This window comes from Caretta caretta, chromosome 1, assembly GCF_965140235.1.
Source record: "Caretta caretta isolate rCarCar2 chromosome 1, rCarCar1.hap1, whole genome shotgun sequence".
NCBI lineage: Eukaryota > Metazoa > Chordata > Testudines > Cheloniidae > Caretta > Caretta caretta.
In genome coordinates this window covers 251,001,151-251,022,496 of record NC_134206.1, presented here as the reverse complement: position 1 = coordinate 251,022,496, position 21,346 = coordinate 251,001,151, and the positions used below count along the sequence as shown (strand labels likewise).

At 43.9% G+C, this 21,346-nt stretch overlaps 1 protein-coding gene across 5 annotated transcripts in view; it reads left to right on the top strand.

Annotated features, from left to right (window-relative positions):
• Positions 1 to 21,346, top strand: part of ATP6V0A4 (ATPase H+ transporting V0 subunit a4) — a 53,787-nt gene that overhangs the window by 9,880 nt on the left and 22,561 nt on the right. For all 5 annotated transcript variants that reach the window (XM_048831040.2, XM_048831022.2, XM_048831049.2 and 2 more), the window contains 11 exons: positions 154 to 248; positions 813 to 938; positions 1,348 to 1,442; positions 4,671 to 4,797; positions 5,531 to 5,613; positions 10,617 to 10,710; positions 14,041 to 14,253; positions 15,752 to 15,902; positions 16,198 to 16,337; positions 16,927 to 17,084; positions 18,579 to 18,672. In XM_048831040.2, the coding sequence (XP_048686997.1) occupies positions 154 to 248; positions 813 to 938; positions 1,348 to 1,442; positions 4,671 to 4,797; positions 5,531 to 5,613; positions 10,617 to 10,710; positions 14,041 to 14,253; positions 15,752 to 15,902; positions 16,198 to 16,337; positions 16,927 to 17,084; positions 18,579 to 18,672 (1,376 nt within the window). The remainder of the gene's footprint in view (positions 1 to 153; positions 249 to 812; positions 939 to 1,347; positions 1,443 to 4,670; positions 4,798 to 5,530; positions 5,614 to 10,616; positions 10,711 to 14,040; positions 14,254 to 15,751; positions 15,903 to 16,197; positions 16,338 to 16,926; positions 17,085 to 18,578; positions 18,673 to 21,346) is intronic.

The following is a 21,346-nucleotide window of genomic DNA, read 5'->3' as shown; positions in this document are numbered from 1 at the left end:
CACAAATATTTGGTGAATCTCCTAGAATAAGTGTCGAATGACATTTGAATACTGTGATCATGTGTCATGATGTCACATGCGGGTCACCACCGCAGGCCGTGTCAGTGACCCCAGGGAAAGCCTAACAGTGCCTTTTGTGTGGTTTCCTTGCAGGCTTTCTGGAAAATGAAATGGAAAATGAGATTGTGATCTTCAAACCTGAAAAGTATCCTGAGACACCCCTGCCTCGAGAAATGATTGATCTGGAGGTACAGAATTCTGCCCTGCCTCGGGGGCATATGGAGCAAGATTGGGCAGGGGAGGAGTGAAATTACATATATATCCATATATTTAACATCTCAGGAAAAACATGTGGGTCCCAGAAGTGGAGGCAAGTGACTCACCAGTGACAGATTCTCATGGGTTAGCCATGTTATTCTGTAGTTGTGGCACAATCCTGTGTAATAGATTAATAATACTGCATTTATATATCGCTGATTGGTTTTAATCAAGGTTGACTGTCACTGTTTGTCTGGGAAGAGACCATGATCTCTCTTCACGTAGAATGATGGTCTGCTGGCTTGCCTAATTTAATGCCTAAATATAACTTTGAGTCACTGCATGTAACAGAGAAGGTGGCAGGGGGAAGGTCAGGGGTTTGATAGCTGTGTGCATGTTCCGAAACAGCCAATGCATATTTTAAAATGTTCATTGCACAATCGTACATGTCTGCCCATATTATTTTACAATCCTTTTGACAGGGATGTGGCAGCCTGTAAAAGGATAACTGGGCCTGTCTTGAATCTTTCCTGTTTTGTTTTGGTTGTAAACAGACGGTTCTGGAGAAATTGGAGAGTGAGCTGCAGGAAGCCAATCAGAATCAGCAAACCCTGAAACAGAACTTTCTAGAACTGACTGAACTAAAACATCTCCTGAAGAAAACTCAGGACTTCTTTGAGGTGAGAGTTCTTCAGATGTGTTACTATCTGTCAGTTTTGTCCTTCTTTCTTTTCGCAGAGGGGTTGATGAATTTTAAAGTTGTTTATGCTTTTGGCTTTATTTTGGGGGGGGGGGGTGTAAAAAAGACTCCAGATTTCCTTTACTGCAGATTCGAGGTCAAATTTTCCAAAATGCCTTGGTGAGCCTAAGTCTCACTGGGTCTCAGGCTTCTCAGTGCTTAAATCTCATGGGCTCCTAAGTCACTTAGACACTTGAAAGTTTGGTCTAGACACTTGGTCTAGCTCTCCGTAAAAAACTGTCTTCAGACAAAAAATAGCAACAGTAAAGATGTGACAACAGTTAAATCCATTGGAACATGTTAGTGTTTTTAAAATAATTTCAAAAGAAAATGATGATTTCTGCTTTCAGACAGAAACCAATCTGCCAGATGATTTCTTCAATGAAGACACTTCTGGTCTGTTGGAATTAAGAAGTACTCCTACTGCAGTGGCTGCAAAGCTGGGGTCAGTGTGGTTATACGCTTATAGCTTTAATAAGGCCAATGCAAATATACCCTTCCCTTTTACTTCCACCAGCATTAATAAGCTGGTTTCAGCACCATGACCCAGTCTTAGAGGTTTGCTGAATTCGGTTCCTATCTTCAGATAGCTTAGTACAGGCTGCTTTTCAGTCTCTTAATTGTAACTCATTGATTAAAATGAAAGCAACATTAGTGTTTTGAAGGAGACAATAGATGATTAAAAACTGATCTTTATGGCTCAGACTATTGCTAAATGGGATGGACAGCCTTTCAGCTCCAGGTCACTGGTTCAAATGTGCCTAGTGACTGAAAATCACTGCCATCTGACAGCTGTTGAGTGGCCTCTGGGAAACTTAGTGAGGAAAATGGAAAGGAGCATATATTCTGATAAGTCAAGTGTTAAAGTGCAATTAGGCAGGCCAAAAAAGAATTTGAAGAGCTACTATCAAAAGATACAAAAAGTAATAGCAAAATTTATTTTAAGTACTTTAGAAGCAGGTAGCCCGCAAAGCAATCAGTGGGGCCACTGTACGATCAAGGTGCTAAAAGAGCACTCAAGAAAGTCAAGGCTGTTGCGGAGAAGCTAAATGAATTCTTTGCATTAGTCTTCACTTTGGGGGATGTGAGGGAGATTCCCACACCTGAGCCATTCTTTTTGTGAGACAAATCTGAGGAACTGTCTTAGATTAAAGTGTCATTAGAGGAGCTTTTGGAACAAATTGATAAATTAAACAGTAATAAGTCACCAAGACCAGATGGTATTCACCCAAGAGTTCTGAAGGAACTAAATATGAAATTGCAGACCTGCTAACTGTGGTATGTAATCTATCATTTAAATCAGCTTCTGTACCAGATGGCTGAAGCATAGCTAATGTAACACCGATTTTTTTAAAAGGCTCCAGAGGTGATCCCAGTAATTTCAGGCCAGTAAATCTAACTCCAATACCAGGTAGATTGGTTGAAACTATAGTAAAGAACAGAATTATCAGACACATAGATAAACATGATATATTAGGGAAGAGTCCAACACGGCTTTTGTAAGGGGAAATCATGCCTCACCAATCTATTAGAATTTTTTGAGGGAGTCAACAAGCATGTGGACAAGGCTGATCCAATGGATATAGTGTACTTGGACTTTGAGAAAACTTTTGACAAGGTCCCTTACCAAAGGCTCTTAAGGAAACTAAGTAGTCGTGAGATAAGAGGGAAGGTCTTCTCACGGATCAGTAACTGGTTAAAAGATAGGAAACAAAGAGTAGGAATATATGGTCAGTTTTCACAGAGGAAAAAGGTAAATTATGGGGGCCCTCAAGGATCTGTACTGGAACCAGTGCTATTCAACATATTCATAAAGTTCTGGAAAAAGGGATAAACCGTGAAGTGGCAAAGTTTCAGAAGATACAAAAGTATTCAAGATAGTTAAGTCAAAAACAGACTGCAAAGAGTTACAAAGGGATCTCACAAAACTAGGCGACTGGGCTACAAAAGGGCAGAAGAAATTCAGTGTTAATAATGCAAAGTAATGCACACATAATCCAACTATACGGACATAATGATGGGGTCTACATTAGCTGTTATCACTCAAGAAAGAGATCTTGGAGTCATTTTGGATAGTTCTCTGAAAGTAGCTGCTCAATATGCAGTGACTGTCAAAAAAGCAAACAGAATGTTAGGAACCATTAAGAAAGGGATAAATAAGACAGAAAATATCATAATGCCACTGTATAAATCCATGGTACGCCCACATCTTGAATAATGATTGCAGTTCTGGTTGCCCCATCTCAAAAAAGATATATTAGAATTGGAAAAGGTACAGAGTAGGGCAATAAAAATGATTAAGGGTATGGAACAGCTTCCGTCTGAGGAGAGATTAATAAGAGTAGGACTGCTCATCTTAGAAAAGTGACAACTAAGGGGGGATATGATAGAGGTCTATAAAATCATGACTGGTGTGGAGAAAGTAAATAAGGAAGTGTTACTTACGCTTTCATATAACACAAGTACCATGGGGCTCCCAGTGAAATAATAGCCAGCAGGTTTAAAACAAACAAAAGGAAGTATTTCTTCACACAATGCACACTCAACCTTTGGAACCCATTGCCAGGGGATGTTGTGAAGACCAAAAGTATAATTGGGTTCCAAAAAGAGTTAGATAAGTTCGTAGAGGATAGATCTGTCAATGGCTATTAGTCAAAATGGTCAGGGATGTAACCCCATACTCTGCGTGTCCCCAAACCTCCAACTGCCAAAAGCTGGGACTAGATGACAGGGGATGATCTACAATAAATTGCCCTGTTCTGTTCATTCCTTCCAAAGTCTCTGACACCAGCCACTGTTTGAATTTAGGATACTTCACTAGATGGACCATTGTTCTGTCCCAGTATGGCCATTATGTTCTAATGAAAGATGTGCACATCACAGAAACCACCACTGCAGTTTACACTCAGGGCTTGTCTACAGCAGAAAGCTGCAGTGAGTTTGAATGCAGTCGAGTCAGATGGCATGATGATGACTGTGACTTTGCAGCAATGTTGGCTAAGACAAGTCACGTTCAGCACTGTGTTAGCTCGTCGTGGTTAAATCTCCATATTGTGGTGTTTTGTAAAGTAGGTAATTCTTCAGTGGCCCTCATGATGGCAAGATTGCCTTGAGTCAGGGCTTAGTTACTCCAGCCTTGCGCTAGAGAAAGAGGGAGAGAAAGCCGGGAAACTGAACTCTGTTCTAAACCTTTGACCTCATCGGGTTGAGGCCGAGGTACATTGTTCGGTCAATATGGTGAAACTCACATGCCCTGCCTATGCTGCATCGCCTGTGTGTATGGAGAGTATTTCAGTTTCCAGTGCTGTCATCCAGGTGCCTTTCACCATCACTATATCCGCTTCACATATTTAAGAAGAGAATGAATCATTCTCTCCCTGTTCCTCTCCCTCCCTCCCCTAATCGTGAAACAGAGAGGTGGGCTTATGGCCCCCTAAGAAGATAGAGAAAAGTGAATAGATTAAGAAGTAAGATCCATGCTTGAACTTCTCTTAATAAAGAGGCCTCACCTAACTACAGCCACACCTGTGGCCAGGGTCCCAGGTTGGATTTGAATGTAAATACAGTCTATTGTAGACTACGGCGCCTTAATGATTATAAAACCCAGTGTGGTACATGTTCAAAAATATTTAAAATATGCCTGCCATTTATCGGTCTTGTTAACACTGCCTAGATTCACAGCAGGGGTGATAAAAAGGGAAAGGATGGTGCCTTTTGAGCGTTTATTGTGGAGAGCCTGCAGGGGAAACATCTATCTGAGGTACACTGAAATGGACACTTCCCTGGAGGACCCTATTACGGTAGGTATACTCCTGCTTTACCTCCTTCCCATTTTATGTGCACACACACACACACACCTTTAGAGAAACCCAAACTACTGCCATGATAACCCTCTGCCACTCTACTGTACCTGCCACCTTAGTTAAACCTGGGGTTCAAAGAGGCTAATCCATATAGTAAGAGAGGCGGGACAAATATGAGGCGGGGAGGCCCTCTTTAAAACACAACAGATCTTTGTTTTCCCCATTTTCATTTGTTATGATCACTGTTGCCCATTTGGCCTGAGCAGTTTGCCAATAATCAGGGCCTTGTAGGGCTGTTTTCAATAGGATGAGGACTCACTGTCAGGTACGTTCTTGGTGTATTCTTGTTTATTTATGAAAGTGTACACAAAGTTCTGTGTCCCTGAACACAGTAGAAACAAACAGCGGTTTTCTCGCTCAGAAATTTCCAATCTGTCCCTCCAGCAAGCTCTGTGCCCAAGAAGCCCTGTCCTTTGCTTCCTCTGAGGGTCACACTTAGGACTCCTGCTGGCCTTCTGTCTCCAGTATACACAGCCTGCAACAGATATTCTAGCCCTTGTGTCTGCAACCAGGGGAACCCCTCTGAACAGCATTTTGTGTTTTAATTATTGTTCTTGGAAAACTATTTTAAAAAATGCTGTTGAAAAAGGGTGACTAAAAATTTTCCCTTTTCAGTACTGAGCTGTACTTTGTTATGAGCATTTTAAAATCTGGCTGCATTGCTTTTCAGAAGGAACAGATGAAAAAGAATGTGTTCATTATCTTCTATCAAGGAGAGCAGCTCAACCAAAAAATCAAGAAGATTTGTGATGGGTAAGGCAGGCTGCTGAGAAAGTAGCAATGACTCTTTCGGGGGTGTTTACTTGGCAGGATTGACAAAAGGAGCCTGGGAGTACAGATTATTTCTCAGCACTCTGCTGTCAGTTCTACCAATTTGCTCAATCCTGCTTTTCAATTCTGCTGTGTCTAATAATAAAAATATATATCACTTTGGCATTTTAAAATTAAGGCCCTCAGTTTTCCAAAGTGACTAGAGGTTTCAGGAGCCTCAATTTCTAGATTTCTAAGCTGATACCTTAATGGGCCTGGATTTCAGAAGGTCTCAGCACCCACTCTATGGAAATCAGGCCCTTATTAGGGTGTCAGAAGATGGGCAGTCCAAAACTGGGGATCCCTAAAATCTCTAGTCATGTTTGAAAATTTAGGACAAATTTTATTAAGCTTCTGTTTAAAGGATCTGGGGCTATGTTTTTAATAAACCTTTCTGTATTGAATTAACTGCTGACCTCTGTGCTAGTCTCTTTAACTGGTGTCAAAATGAAACAGCAAAGAATAAAAATTAAAATTAAAATCTTAAACATTCCATCTCGTTCCCACCCTATTGAGCAAACTTTAAAAAAACGAATCAGGTCTGAATACTGCGTTACTGTTTTATAGCACTCAGTACTGATGGGCTTTGTACTGTGTAAGTCAGATTTGATTAACTGTCACTGTCATACATAATCCCCAACCCTTTGGCATGGTTAGCCGAAGTCTTAAGGCTGGCAGATTTTTGCAATGACGACTCCAAGAAAGAACCCTATGTGAGAACCAGAACTGATCATACCTGACACAGCCATCTGGTGGGTGGGTCTTTTCCTTGGTCCCTCGGCTCAGTCAAGACTGGATCGGGAAGGAGAATTTTCCCAGCAAAGGTTTTTGACTGTGGAGCTCCAACTTGACAATCTGACCTTTAAGATCTGCTCCTGCATAATTGATATCCATGGGAGTTTTGTCCTACACTTCAGTGGGAGCGGGATCAGTCCCTTACTGGCTGCCTTTACAGCGTGCTGCAATAAGCAACAACCAAAATTTCTCATGTATGTAACAAGGCGACGACTATGCCTGAAGGCTTGTCTGTGCCAGGGCTGTCACCGGTGTCACCACCCAACCCGTTGTAGAACCAGCGGGAATTTTTCAGAAAACAATTTTAGTAGATATAAGAACTATCATCATTTTGGTTCTCAGTGCGGATTGAACTCAGGTCCCCAGAGCTAAAAGAGTGAACCTCTGCCCCTTGAATAAAAGGGCAGCAGCTGGGAGCCTAAGGGAGTTAGGTACTCAAATCCCATTTAAATTCAAAGGGAGTTAGGCACCAACACCTACACCCTCTACCTGAGAGCTGAAGCAGACTCCTCCTTTGTGGGAAGCAGACGCTGAGCAGTGGCTCTATGAACATGCCCATAGGTTCTCCTAATCCTGGTTAATTTAAAAGTAGAAATGAACTTGGTGGTGCCATTGTAGTCCTTAAAAAGCATTTGCTCACATCAGAAACCCAACATCATCAGTGCACAATTAAGCACAACCATTAACGGTTAATATTCTGCAGAACCCCTGGATTGGAATAGCAGGACTTTTACAGGTCAGAATAAGCTTTGATTGGGGGAACAGTATATGAAATGTTCGCACATCCCTCACTTGCAGTATGCTTGGCTCTAACTGAGAACATTAGTCTGCCAATTTCATGAGCATTAATCCTATGCACAAATTTATTAAAGAGACAGAGGGGTGGGAACAAGGAGATTTTCCCCTTTCTCTTAAGCTGGTGGCTGCCTAGATGCTAATGTGAATGCCAAAATGGGTTTATCAGCGTAAGGGTTCCCTGCTGAATTCTCCTTCAGCTTTCATAGATGTCTGTCATGAAGGCAAAGGCGATATTTAATATGCAAAGGGGCTGTTAACCGATCAAAGTAGCATTGCTGTGATAATGTGCAAAATGTAGGAACTCTACAGCACAGTGGAATAAGCTTTCAAGTTTGATGAAAAATACCAATTAAAAGATGGGCTAAGAGCTCTGAAGCATAAGAAGCTGGAGATAATTAAGTGGGGCTAGTAACCCTGGGATTCTTTTGCAGGATGTTTTGTGGTTAGAGATCCCGTTCAGAGTGGGAGGCTAGGTAAAGAGATATTGTTGTGATTATAGAGGGCTCAAATACACGGCTGTGTGTTTTGTTAAGTTTGCCACTGTTCTTCCTCACGCACGGGCTAAAACTGATCTGGGAAACATACCGTGACATGCCTTGAGACCATAATGTGACACGCATTTCTAAATGTCACATGCTGTCTTTTAAAACGATCAATGGAATGGTCGCTTTACACCAGCTGATAATCTGACCACGTACCCTTGTGTAAAAAAGCAGCATTCTCTTCTAGGCGTTCTTTTTCAACTGTTTGATTCATGGAGCCATATCTCAATACAGCCTTTGTGACATCCCCTGAAGTGACAGTGGTGGCACGAGCACTAGATAGTATGCCATCGCTGCATGAATCAAACAGCTAATGACTGAGAAATCTGTGTATAAGTAGAAGCTAATATGTTACCTTGCACTCATTTATTTTCTGTAGTTAAAAATCTTATCCACTGAGAGAGCCTCGTGAGATGTGTGTCTTGTTTTGTGAGGGTCCCAGTGGACAGCAGGCCAGAAAAATCTGTCAGTGTACGCTACATGAGTGTAACACAAACTACAGCCTGCTCTGTGTGTAATTTTTGTACTGGTATAACTATGTTAGGGGTGTGTGTGTTTGTTTTTTGACTGCTTTAGTTATATAAGTACAACCCCTACGGTAGTTACAGTTATTCCTGAATAAAGGTGTTCTATGCCAATATTGCTTATTCCCCTTCCTGTACAGGAATAAGGCCAAGTCTACACTATGCGCTACAGTGACACAACTGCAGCCTAGCACTGTCAAGTAGACCCTTCCTACATCAATGGAAGGTGTTTTTCAGCCTTTGTAGGTAATCTACCTCCCTGAGTTGCAGTAAGCTGGTTGATGGAAGAATTCTTCAGTCTACCTGGCTGCGTCTACACCGGGGGTTAGGTCGGCTTAACTGCAGCACTCGGGGGCTTTTCACAGCCTTGAGCGATGTAGCTAGTTCAGTCTAAGTGTAGACCAGGCCTCAACTATATTGGTATAAGCACATTTACACTGGTATTGGTGAATCCAGATTGGGGGGGTGTAGACTTTTGTGTGTAGACAAGGCCTTAGTCATGCATACCGTGCTTTAACTGTAACTATCCCTGTACAGTTAAATCAGCAAAACCCTCCCAGTGTGAACACAGGTTTATCAATATAAAAGTGCTTCTACTGGGGTCGACACTTTTAGATTGAGTTCACGCCCCAGCCCAGGTAAACTCTACAGACTTCGGCTGGCATAGCTGTGCCAGTCAGGAGTGTGAAGAAGTGTGGTTCCTGACCAACACAGCTGTGCCAGCAGAAGCTCCCTGTGTAGATGCAATTATAGCGTCAAAACGGCTTTCACCAGTATAGCTTGTTTCACTCGGGGGTGGTTTTACTATACAAACTGCAGTTTTGCTGCAATAGCTGCATTCATGCTAGGAGTGCTTTGCTGATGTAGTATACAACTATAGCTATCCCAGTATAGCACTGCTTGTGTAGGCCTGGCCTCAGTCTACACAATACTGTACATTCTCAATTTTAGTTGTTTACACTGGCAAATAAATATAGAAAACATACGTTATAGACTAACTGGGTTTTATTAAAATTTTCCTCAGTGAAGGCTCTTAAGTGTCATGTAACAGCTCACTGACTGGGGATATGCTGATTTTGCAATTGTGATGCAAAGAGAAAGGTGAATGGCTACTGTAAAGACATGGTGCTACAGGGACATCTATTGGCTGCTCTGTTCAATGACTGACTTTTCAGAAACTGCATGAAATGCCCCAATAACAGCTAAGCGGGTGAAATGAGACAATCACTATGCTCTTGAATGAACTCACATAACAAAATGATACCCCCCTCCCCAAAAAAAGACAAAAATATCCTATTGCCTGGCAGTGAACAGTTTTTTCACAAAACGATCGCTCTATATCTGACCTCTCAGTCCTCAGCCTCAAAGGGAGCCTGTACAGCATCTTCAAAAGATGAGCCTGGGAGCTTAAATTCATGACTTTGCTAGACACTAAAAATCATGGCCTGAATCGAGACAGCGGGTTTATGGCCTATTACAACAATCTGTAACCCACCAATGTTAACAGGTCTCTTCACCTTGAGTGGTCCCTTGAAATATGTGTTATGCTAAACAATCTGTTCCACTTTGCATTTAGCTGGGGCACTCTTGAGTACATTTCCCAGACCCAAAGAAGAGCTCTGTGTAAGCTCGAAAGCTTGACTCTCTCACCAACAGAAGTTGGTCCAATGAAAGATATTACCTCACCCACTTTGGCTTTGCAGAAAATGTTATTTTTGTCACTCTTTAAAATCCTTTCCACTAAGGTTAGGTCTACATGTCAGCAAAACATATGTTGCTCAGGGGTGTGAATATTCCACATGAGTTACCCCAACATAAGTGATTCTGTGCACACCGCTGTGTTGGCGAGAGAGCTTCTCCTGCCAACATAGCTTAGGCCACTCACGGAGATGGGTATTTTATGCTGACTGGAGAGCACTCTCCTGTCAGTCTAGGGAGCATCTTCACCAGACGTGTTTCAGTGGCACAGCTGTATCCATTCAGTTGCCCCACTGCAGAGCTGTATGGATAGACATGACCTCAGGAAGATCAGGTACCTTAACTCACAGCACAGAATGAGAGGCCTGTTGTCTGAGCAGCCCCATTTGAATGAGAGTCTCATTTACTGTTGGGTTGAGGGAGGTTCCTATGTATAACTGCACCTCAGCTGCAATGCCAGTGCATCTCAATGCATGAAGTGGAGATGGGGACCAGTTTTCAACTGAAAAGAGTGTGCAAATAGCCTTACAGATGACTGTGCATAGTGACAGTAAGCATGACTGGGTCTTTTCCCCCTTCTTCATACTAGGTTTCGTGCTACAGTATATACCTGTCCAGAGTCTGCTACTGAACGTCGAGAAATGTCTGATGGTGTGAACACAAGGATTGAGGATTTAAACGCAGTAAGTGACACTAGCTTTATTTAGGCCCCGATCCTGTGACTGACTGCATGCAGACAGACTGGCTCCTATGGTCCTGGGCAGCCCAGCTGACAACGGCAGGGATCCACACACAAATGGGGCTCTGGCCATGTACAGTCAGTTGCAGGATTGGGGACCTGGTGACGAGGACAGGCTCCAGGAATAGCTAATCATGGAATCATAGAACTGTAGGGCTGGAAGGGACCTTGAGAAGTCACCTAGCCCAGCCACTTGCATTGAGGGAGGCCCAAGTAAATTTAGACCAGTCCTGACAGGTGTTTGTCCAACCCTTTTCTCAAAATCCTCCCATAATGGGGATTCCAGAACCTCCCTGGGAAGTCTTTTCCATAACTTAACTACCCTTATAGTTAGAAAGTTTTTCCTAATATCTGACCTACATCTTTCTTGCTGCAGATTAAGCTCATTACTTATTTTTCTACCTTCGACAGACATGGAGAACAATTAATCCCAGTCCTCTTTGTAACAGCCCTTCATATATTGGAAGACTGTTACCAGCTGCCTCCTCAGTCTTCTTTTCACAAGACTTAACGTGCCCAGTTTTTTAACCTTTCCTCATAGCTCAGGGTTTCTAAACTTTAGCATTTTTGTTGCTCTCCTGTGGACTCTCTCCAGTTTGTCCACATCCTTCCTGAAATATGCTGCCCTGAACTAGACACAATACTCCAGCTGAATCCTCACCAGTGCCGAGTAGCCAGGACAGTTACCGCCCATGTCTTGCATTCGACACTCCTGTTATTACAGCCAAGAATGACATTAGCCTTTTTTGCAGCTGCATCATATTGTTGACTCATATTCAATTTGTGACCTCCAGATCCTTCTTCTGCAGTGCTACCGCCTAGCCAGTCATTCCCCATTTTGTAGGTGTGGGTTTGATTTTTTTTTTCCTTCCTAAGTGTAGTAAATTTGCACTTGGTCTTTTTTTAATTTCATCTTGTTGATTTCAGACCAGTTCTGCGACTTGTCAGCTGGGGCAGAGCCTTCTTTTTATGCACAGGGTGGTAGCTGTGCCATTTTCCATTAGATATAGGGAGAGCGATGCCGGAAAGGCCCCACACGTTAAAAGCTTAAGGGGGCGTGGTGGTAGATGAACAAAATACAAAAGTAGGACTCTCTCAGAAAAGGTGGTTGATTGCTGCCCGACTTATACCCTACAGCTCTGATATCTAGGGAGTACATGATGGTATGGTACGAACTAAAGGTTTTAGTAGCCTGAATATGGAACAGCTGAATTACAGGTCATCCAAGACAAGATAATAATAATACTCTTACAGCACGTTTTAGCAGTAGATCTCAAAGTGCTTCCGAAAGAAGGTGTCATTGTCCCTGTTTTACCAGTAGGGAAACTGAGGCAAAGAGAAGGGAACTTGCTTGCCCAACTTCTCCAGTCAGGCCCGTGACAGAGCTGGAATAGAACTCAAGTCTTGTGCGTCCCAGTCTAGTGGTCTAACCACTAGGCAACACTGCTTCCCCTCAAGAGGTGCTGGTAACATATTTGTATCACATTGCATCATCATGTATGTGCCACATATGTGACAGAAAAATGTTTTTACAAATGTTTGAGAGAGCTTTACATGTTTTTATTGGAACTATTTTGTTTTGTGCAATAGCTTTAGCAGAGGATGGGGATCTCAACTCTTGTATACAAACACCTACTTTACCACCTGGTCCAACTGTATAGGGATGAGAGAGCACCATAAAACCCTTTAAAAATACCTGAAATAGCTTTACTGTACCTAAAATGGCTGATCTCTCAGGCCCTTGGTGTAGTAACAAGTCCTGAACCACTCTGGAAAGCCAGGGATCTTCCTTTTCCAGTGGTATCCATCTCCTGTTTCTAACTTTGAAATCTCAACCCTTAAATCTGTGACAGTGGCAGAACTGAAAATTACCCATCTTGGGCCTCAGAGGTGTATAATTTTGTGGGGAAAATTCCACATTTGAGGGGAAAGAAGCAAAAGTTTCTTTAACAGATTCCTTTGGGGAAAAAAAACCAGTGGCAGTTGAATGAAGAGGCTCTGAGACTTGTAGCAGTCGTCTAGTGAAGCTGGTTGAGCAGCTGAGTTGGCTAAAGGCACATGATAAATTGCAAAACCGTGTGATATATTAAAAACCCATGTGTTTGTGAGATAATTTATCCCACACGTGACCTTTGCTCTTAAAGGGCCTGATTGAACTCAGATTGCGGTCTGTGGAAAGACGCCCATTGGTTTGGATTGGGCGTTTAATCTATTTATTTGACTGGTTAGTTGGCACTGATAATGTCCTAAATAATCCATGAATTCTGCTGTCTTTGAATCACGCTGAGCTTTCCAAAACTCATTTGTTTGGATTGCTTTGACTTTTGTCACCCAGCCCCTATTTAGACACACATTAACCTGTAAGGCAGGAGGGTGGCATAGTAAGGATGTGGGGTAAGAACTAGGGGCCGAGTGCTGTGGCCCATGCTCCACTTCGTGAGTAGTGTGCGGAAGTCAGGATGGGGCCCTGAAAGAGTATGATAGTTAAAATAAAACGCTCCCGCCCATTTATAAAGACACGGATTTTCCTCCATTTGAAAATGAGACTGATGCATTGGCCTGTTATGTTGTGCAAACTTTCGGTAATACTGCTCAGTGCGACACAGTGGGCAGCCCTCATTCTCTGTCTTTGTTCCAAACTGTCCCAGCTAGCAGTTGGAGATGCAGATGTTTATTTGACATGATATCATCCCCTCTCTAAATGCTCATGTCAGACTGACCCCCTGATAGTCTCACTGCTGACTAGCCAGCTGGTCAGGATTTTGCTTTTAATTCTGCGTGCCTCAGCCAGCCAGACTCCTCTCTCTGCTTGTTAGCTGTGGAGGCCTTCTTGAGAGAGACTGAACTAGGGCCTGATCCTACAATTGTTGCCCAGGAACTCCTGAAGGTGTCATCAGTGTTGAAGGTGCTCAATATCTGCAAGAAATATCTCAGCCCCTTTCAGGACCAAGCTCGCAATGAGCAGAGTTTTAAATTTCTGGTGTCAGGAAAATGTGCCTTACAGTATCAGCTACTGAGCCACTTCCCTGGAAAATTTCTTAACAGGAATGAAGCTGTGATAATTCTCCCCCGTTCCTCCCCCCCAGTATTTCAGCTTTCCAGAGATTGGCAAATTGCGTCCATGTTCAGACATCTTTGAATGCCATTACCAGGTGTCTGGCTGACTCATACTAAACACCTGCAATCCTTCCTCAGGCTTCCCTAAAATGCAGCTGAAGGGCACCACACCAAATAAGTTCCCATTGCTTCACTATTGCTCCTGCTTTGCTTGCAGGTGATAACCCAAACGGAATCGCACCGCCAGCGGCTGCTGTGCGAGGCGGCTGCGAACTTGTGGACCTGGGGGATCAAGGTGAAGAAAATCAAAGCCATCTACCACATCCTGAATTGCTGTAACATTGACATCACCCAGCAGTGCGTCATCGCTGAGATCTGGTTCCCAGTGGCTGACTCCGGCAAGATAAAAAGGGCTCTCCAGCAGGGAATGGTGAGGGGCTAAGCGGCGCTTCCCAACCACTCTGTATCGGAGCCCCCTTCTTGCTTCGGAATGGACTCCCAGGACCCACCAGAGCTTCTTTTTCCTCTGCCAGTTTTTTTCGTCTGTCCCTCTCTTTTATCTCTCTCCTGTCCTTTTCCTTGTCTGTTCTTATTTTTGGCTCTCCCGGTTCTGGTGGCTCCTGTCCTCATTCCCTGACAGAGAGATACTCGTGGTTCAGGCTGGGTGGGGACGTCCCTGGGTGCGTCTGGAGTTGGGCCACATGTGCTGTTGTGGCTGAGCTGAGCTCTGCGTTGAGTTGCTCTGAGCACCCAGCAGCATTAGGCCCACTCAGAGAAAGGAGGAGAGGTGGGCGGCCCTCATGGACTGCCTGCCCCTTCATTTGCGGCTGTGGGAGCACGTTTGCCTCAGGGAAGTGAGTACAGTATAGGAATGCGCTGTTTTGCCCAACGCCACTGTCAAGGTTCCTTCCCCACTCTGAACTCTAGGGTACAGATGTGGGGACCTGCATGAAAACCTCCTAAGCTTACTTTTACCAGCTTAGGTTAAAACTTCCCCAAGGTACAAACTATTTTACCTTTTGTCCTTGGACTTTTGCTGCCACCACCAAACGTCTAACCAGGTTTATTTTATTAGGAAAGAGCCCATTTGGAAACGTATTTCCCCCCAAAATCCTCACCAAAACCTTGCACCCCCCCTTTCCTGGGGAAGGTTTGATAAAAAAATCCTCACCAATTTGCATAGGTGACCACAGACCCAAACCCTTGGATCTTAAGAACAATGAAAAAGCATTCAGTTTCTTAAAAGAAGAATTTTAATAGAAGAAAAAGTAAAAAGAATCACCTCTGTAAAATCAGGATGGTAAATACCTTACAGGGTAATTAGAATCAAAACATAGAGAATCCCTCTAGGCAAAACCTTAAGTTACAAAAAGACACAAAAACAGGAATATCCATTCCATTCAGCACAGCTTATTTTCTCAAGCCATTTAAAGAAATCATAATTTAACGCGTACCTAGCTAGATTACTTACTGAGTTCTAAGACTCCATTCCTATTCTGTCCCCAGCAAATGCATCTCACAGACAGACCCAGACCCTTTGTTTCTCCCCCCGTCCAGCTTTGAAAGTATCTTGTCTCCTCATTGGTCATTTTGGTCAGGTGCCAGCGAGGTTATCCTAGCTTCTTAACCCTTTACAGGTGAAAGGGTTTTTCCTCTGGCCAGGAGGGATTTTAAAAGTGTTTACCCTTCCCTTTATATTTATGACAGCCACTGTGCCCTGAGTCTGCTGGGGCTAGTCTGTCTATCCCGTCTCCTGAGGGGACCAGCTTCCAAGGTTGGGAGACAGTGGGCTAAAGGGGTGTATAATGCAGACCTGTTGGGCAGGGTTCACTAGCCAAATAATACTCCATGGGTAAGGTTTCTTGGCAAAACCGCGTGATGTGACTAGTAAAAATGGGCTAACGTCCATCCTTGTCACCTGTTTGCAGGAACGTAGCGGCTCTACCATCTCCCCTATCCTGACTGCAGTACAGTCTAAGATGGCCCCACCCACCTTCAACAGAACCAACAAGTTCACTGCAGGCTTTCAGAACATTGTGGATGCTTATGGTGTGGGGAGCTACAGGGAGATGAATCCAGGTAAAAAGACACGTGCTTTGCTGCAGCCTGAAGATGAGATCCTGCCAAGGGCGTGGGTCAAAGGGGAAGGCCTCCGGTCTCTGACCACACTTTGTGATCCAAAACCACGTATGTCACAGCTGAACCAAATTCTCTGCTGGTGCAAATTAGTTCAGCTCCATTGACTACAGTGAAACTGCACCCCTTTACACGTGGCATAGAGTCTGGCCTTCTGACCCTAGTGGTTGATTTAAAAAGCTGATTCTTGTTGAGGCCCTTCAGTGAAACTGAGCTCCTGTCTGTCTCTTTCCATCAGCTCCATACACTATCATTACCTTCCCCTTCTTGTTCGCGGTGATGTTTGGAGATTGTGGCCACGGGGCTGTTATGCTGGGCTTTGCCCTCTGGATGGTCACTAACGAGAAGACACTTTTGGCCCAGAAAAGCAATAACGAGGTGAGTTTCCTAGGGCTGAATGCATCCTGTCAGCCTTGCAATGGGTTCCAAAATCCTTACTCAATACTGAAGGCATCTAAAACCCAAAATGTTAAATGAATTTTCTTCTGTAAAACTCAGAGAACCTAAGAGGCCTTGCTGTTTGGCAAGTAGTTCCTCTGCCTAATAATAACACAAAGGGCCAGATCGCCCCAAACACGCTCTAACTTTGCACCTGCAGTTTCATGCACCCGCGTATATGTCTGTACAAAACTGCAGCTGGCATTTGTATGTACAAATTGGGGCTCAGTTTTCAGAAGTCGGATACTAAAGTCAGGCTCTTAAATCCACCTTTAGGGGTCTAAGTAATTGGCCTGATTTTCAAAAATGTTGAGCAACCAGCAGCTCCCATTAAAATGGCTGGGTGTTCAGCAAGTCTGAAATTAGGCCATTTCTGTAGGAACATCTTATCCAAGCATGAACATCTGGAAATACGAGGAGTGAGTGAATGACTCTGTAAAAGAATTCCTCTCTCGAGGCATGCTGCACAGTGCGAGCATTGCTGTGTTGTGTGATGGTTGCTTGCTCTCCCTGAATTCTTCTCTTGCAGATTTGGAACACCTTCTTTGGTGGGCGCTACCTGATCCTGCTCATGGGCATATTCTCCATTTATACTGGCTTTATCTACAATGACTGCTTCTCCAAATCTTTCAACATCTTTGGTTCTTCCTGGCATACCCGCCCCATGTTTAGAAACAACACGTGGAAGTAAGTGGTAAATGATGTAAAAACAAAAAGCAAGATGACATGTAATGGAACAATATTTTGTTCCCTGGGGATTAAAAGAAAGACCTGCTGAGGATGCATGTGGGGCTGGGCTGAATCCCTGGGGTGAATTCATGTGTGAATGGACCAAGCTGTATGACTGAATTCACGTTTGGACAAATCTCATCTCAAAATCAAGGTGTATTTTAACAGATACTTAAAATAGCTGCTGACTTGGGGAGGGGCCATCATAAGCATAGTGGACTCCATCACCCGGCACATGGGAGTGTGACCTGGCTTTCCCGTTCCTCACCTCTCTCTCTCTCACTCCACTTGCCTCCCACTCACCTTTCCCAGCCCCCTTTTACTCCTGGAGCCTGCCCTGCCCACTTCTTCTCCTCCCCTGTCTGTACACAGCCCCATATCACTATAACAGGGTTAAAAAAAGAACTAGATAAATTCATGGAGGATAGGTCCATCCATGGCTATTAGCCAGGATGGGCAGGGATGGTGTCCCTAGCCTCTGTGTGCCAGAAGCTGGAATGGGCGACAAGGAATGGATCACTTGATTACCTGTTCTGTTCATTCCCTATGAGGCACCTGGCATTGGCCACTGTCAGAAGACAGGATACTGGGCTAGGTGGACTTTTGGTCTGATGCAGTATAGCCGTTCTTATATTCACGATCCGGCTTCATTGTCTGTATCCAAGAGATTCCAAGGCCCAATAAATTCCTGGACTGAGATTCTTTGATGTACCAAAACTCTCATGCTCCGGGAGCTTGGGAAGCTTCTGGCATAATTTAAATAGTGTTGGGGGCCTGTCTAAATTATGGCAGCCTCCCCTGGGCTGCCCTATGGGCCGCAGTACTGCCTGGAACCTCTGCAGAACTGTGTGCTAAGGCCCAGTCCCACCTCCAGTCCTGCCACCGACATGGTCCTTATGATGCTAGCAAGGGGGGTCTTGGAAGGCAGCTTTATGGCAGTTTTCCTCAGTTCCTGTTCTGGGGAACCCCCACTCCTGTCCAGCTTACAGGGCTTTTTGAGCCCTTTACACTGCTCCCTCCAGCCCTTTTACCAGGTGTGAAGGGACTGGAATGAGGGTGAGGATCTAGCCCCTAGTATCCACACATCGGGGAGAAATGAATTTGTGGCATTCCTTCAGATTTTTCAATGACAATGTGAACAATCAAAATGCTAGAGAGCAATTGCCTAGACGTTCCGGAATTGTTCGGATGCTACCTTGATGTGTTTCCTCCCAGACTCATTGTAGCTGGAATAGGAGTGTCAGGCCTTGTATATCCAATATAGACACGTATGTGTGTACACACACACACACACACACACACACACACACATGTATAGCATATGCACACGCACAATGCCACTGTAGGCCTTGGGTATATGACATTTTTAATTTTGTAGTACTTAGCACTCTTGATAGAGAAAAACCTCAGGTTGAGGCAGTAAGAACCTGCCCCTTCTCTTTTCTTTTGTAGTCCACATGTTCTTGAAGAAAATCAACTATTGCAGTTGGATCCAGCGATCCCTGGAGTCTACTCAGGAAATCCATATCCATTTGGAATTGATCCGGTAATAAAGTTCAGTTGGTCCAAGATCTTTAGTTATATTCCTTCCTCACGTCTCCAGATCTAGTACATCAGCAGCTTGTGTATAGCCTTCAAATATGCAAGCAGTCCCTCCCAAAGCCACATTGGCCACTTCCTGCTCTTTGCAAGTCCATTACACCTTAGTTATGGAGTCTTTTAGGATGCTCATCTTCAGCCGTCAAGATTTTAGTACAATATTCCTTCCCCTCATGCCATGACCAATAGATAGAGGCTGTGTGGTCTGCAGGCTTGTGCACAGATTTGGGACTTGGGAAATTCTGAGTCTAATCCTTGCTCTGCCTGTGAGTCAGTGGATTTAATTTACCCAACTGCATAAGGATAATGATAACGTGTACCTATGTATCTCATCATTTTGATTTGAGGATTAACTCCTTAATGTGTGTACAGTGATTTAAAGCACTGAATAAATGTAAGGATTATTAATGTCTCCAAATTTGAGTTATTGACATCTAATACCCCATCATTGCAATTTTGTGTGAACCCTTTTTCTTCATGCTGGGTATGAAATTCAGTTAGCACCAAGTGGTCACTAGCACCAACCTCCCTACTTCCCTTTCATTCTCATCCAGCATGCCTCTGTTCGTAAAAGAGCTAGATGTGATTTCATTGTCAAAAAACAAGGCAAAGAAACTCATAGCAGCACAGTAACATGTTAATGTCCTGGGCCCAGACCTGGCAGTGTAGCTGAGAAGCATTCACTGCAATTCAAGAAGTGGCCTTAAAGTGGGTTTAAGCCAGCTGTATGTTCCCTCCCCCACTCCTGGGACCATCTGTGTCCACTCGCTGGTGTAAATTAGAACAGCCGTACGCTTTTATTTACTCTGGCTGCTAATTCTCCCAGTGGGCTATTCTGGCATCCAAGGATGTGGGGGGAGGAGGGCAAAAGTGGACAATGGGCATATTCCACCGGCTGTGCATAGAAGACATTACAGTGGCTCCATGTATGCCATCTGAGGATTCCCCGGCACTCTGGTAATCCACCGGTGATTGGGTCAGCTAGCTTTAGGGCAGGACATGGGCTTTGCTGCATAATTATTATTAGTTAATTGGATTTTATTGAAACAAAGCAATTATCCCAGCTGTGTCATTTAACTGGAATGTAGATGTGCAGCATACAGCAACACGAAAGTGGACAAGAATAACTGTGATGAGCCCAGCAGGCCACTAGATGGCAGCTTTTCTCTCCAGTACTGCACAGGTTTAGCTGAAAGTTCTAACAGGAATCCTAACAAAGAAGCAGGCTGTAAGAAAATGGACAGTGCCGCACATTTCTTGGTGTGTTTGCAGGGTTGTTGTAGCCGCGTCGGTCCCAGGATACGAGAGAGACAAGGTGGGTGAGGTGATATGTTTTATTGGACCAACTTCTGTTGGTGAGCTTGGAAGTTTCTCTCACTTCAGCAACAGAAGTTGGTCCAATAGAAGATATCACCTTACCCGCCTTGTCTCTCTGCTTTTTTTAATATGACCATTTCTATGGGATTTAACCAGTTCACTCATTATAAAGGCCTGGCTTGTTTCTTTTGTGGAGAATACTTTTGGGCGGGTTTAGTAGGATGGTATGATGCATTTATACCTTGAAGAGAAATCATCACCCTAGACTGAGATCTGACTGTTTTGGGGTCTCCTTCAAAATGATAGTATATCCTACTCTAAAGCGTGTGTAGAAGCTAGTATGTTACTAGCTAAATAAATAAATAACTAGTATGTTACTTTCCCAGCAAACCTCCCTTCCCATCCAGCCTCCCTCCCCCCCAACCCCGCTCCCCGGCTCCTTTTTATACTGTATCTCACAAGTATTGCCTGAAGAGGAAAGTAGGTATCTACTCAACATCCTCCACAGTGGAAAACGAGGCAAATAAACTATTTGAATTACATGCAAGGTACTTTTCATCCTTAATTTCTCGCTCAGCTTCAGGTAGTCCAGTGAATCCTCTGATTCTCTTACAGGCTTTCCTGCCTTCAATGGTTTCCATAACCATAACGGTTCAGCTGCTCCTTTAAGTGGTGACCAGAGCTGTCTCTCAGTTTCATGCATGAGAATAGTCTTTCTTGAGTTGAAATGAGCACGTGTTCTACAGGTCACTGTTTCCTCCAGCGAACATGGAGACCTTTTTTATAAAAAGAAAAGGAGTACTTGTGGCACCTTAGAGACTAACCAATTTATTTGAGCATGAGCTCAAATAAATTGGTTAGTCTCTAAGGTGCCACAAGTACTCCTTTTCTTTTTGCGAATACAGACTAACACGGCTGTTACTCTGAAACCTTTTTTATAGTGGATGAAGGCAGGAAGGATATTCGCATTGTTATCCACCTCTGCTGTCGAGAGAGACATCACAGTCCAGTGGTGCTGGAACAATTTTTATAATGAGGGTGCTGAGGGTGGAAACTATGTATTTGCGTTGTTATTACTACTCCAAGCCAGGGGGTGCGGTAGCACCCGTAGTTCCCGCATCTATGGCACAGTCTAGTGGCTAGTGCCTGACGCTGGAGAGATCGGGGTTGTATTAACAGCTCTTCCACCGGCCTGCTATGTGCATGATCTTAGGTCACTTCAGCACTCCGGGCCTCAGTTTCCTCATCTGTTTAAAAACAGGATAATAATTATCTTGGAAATCTTTGGGTGAAAAGCTTTATAT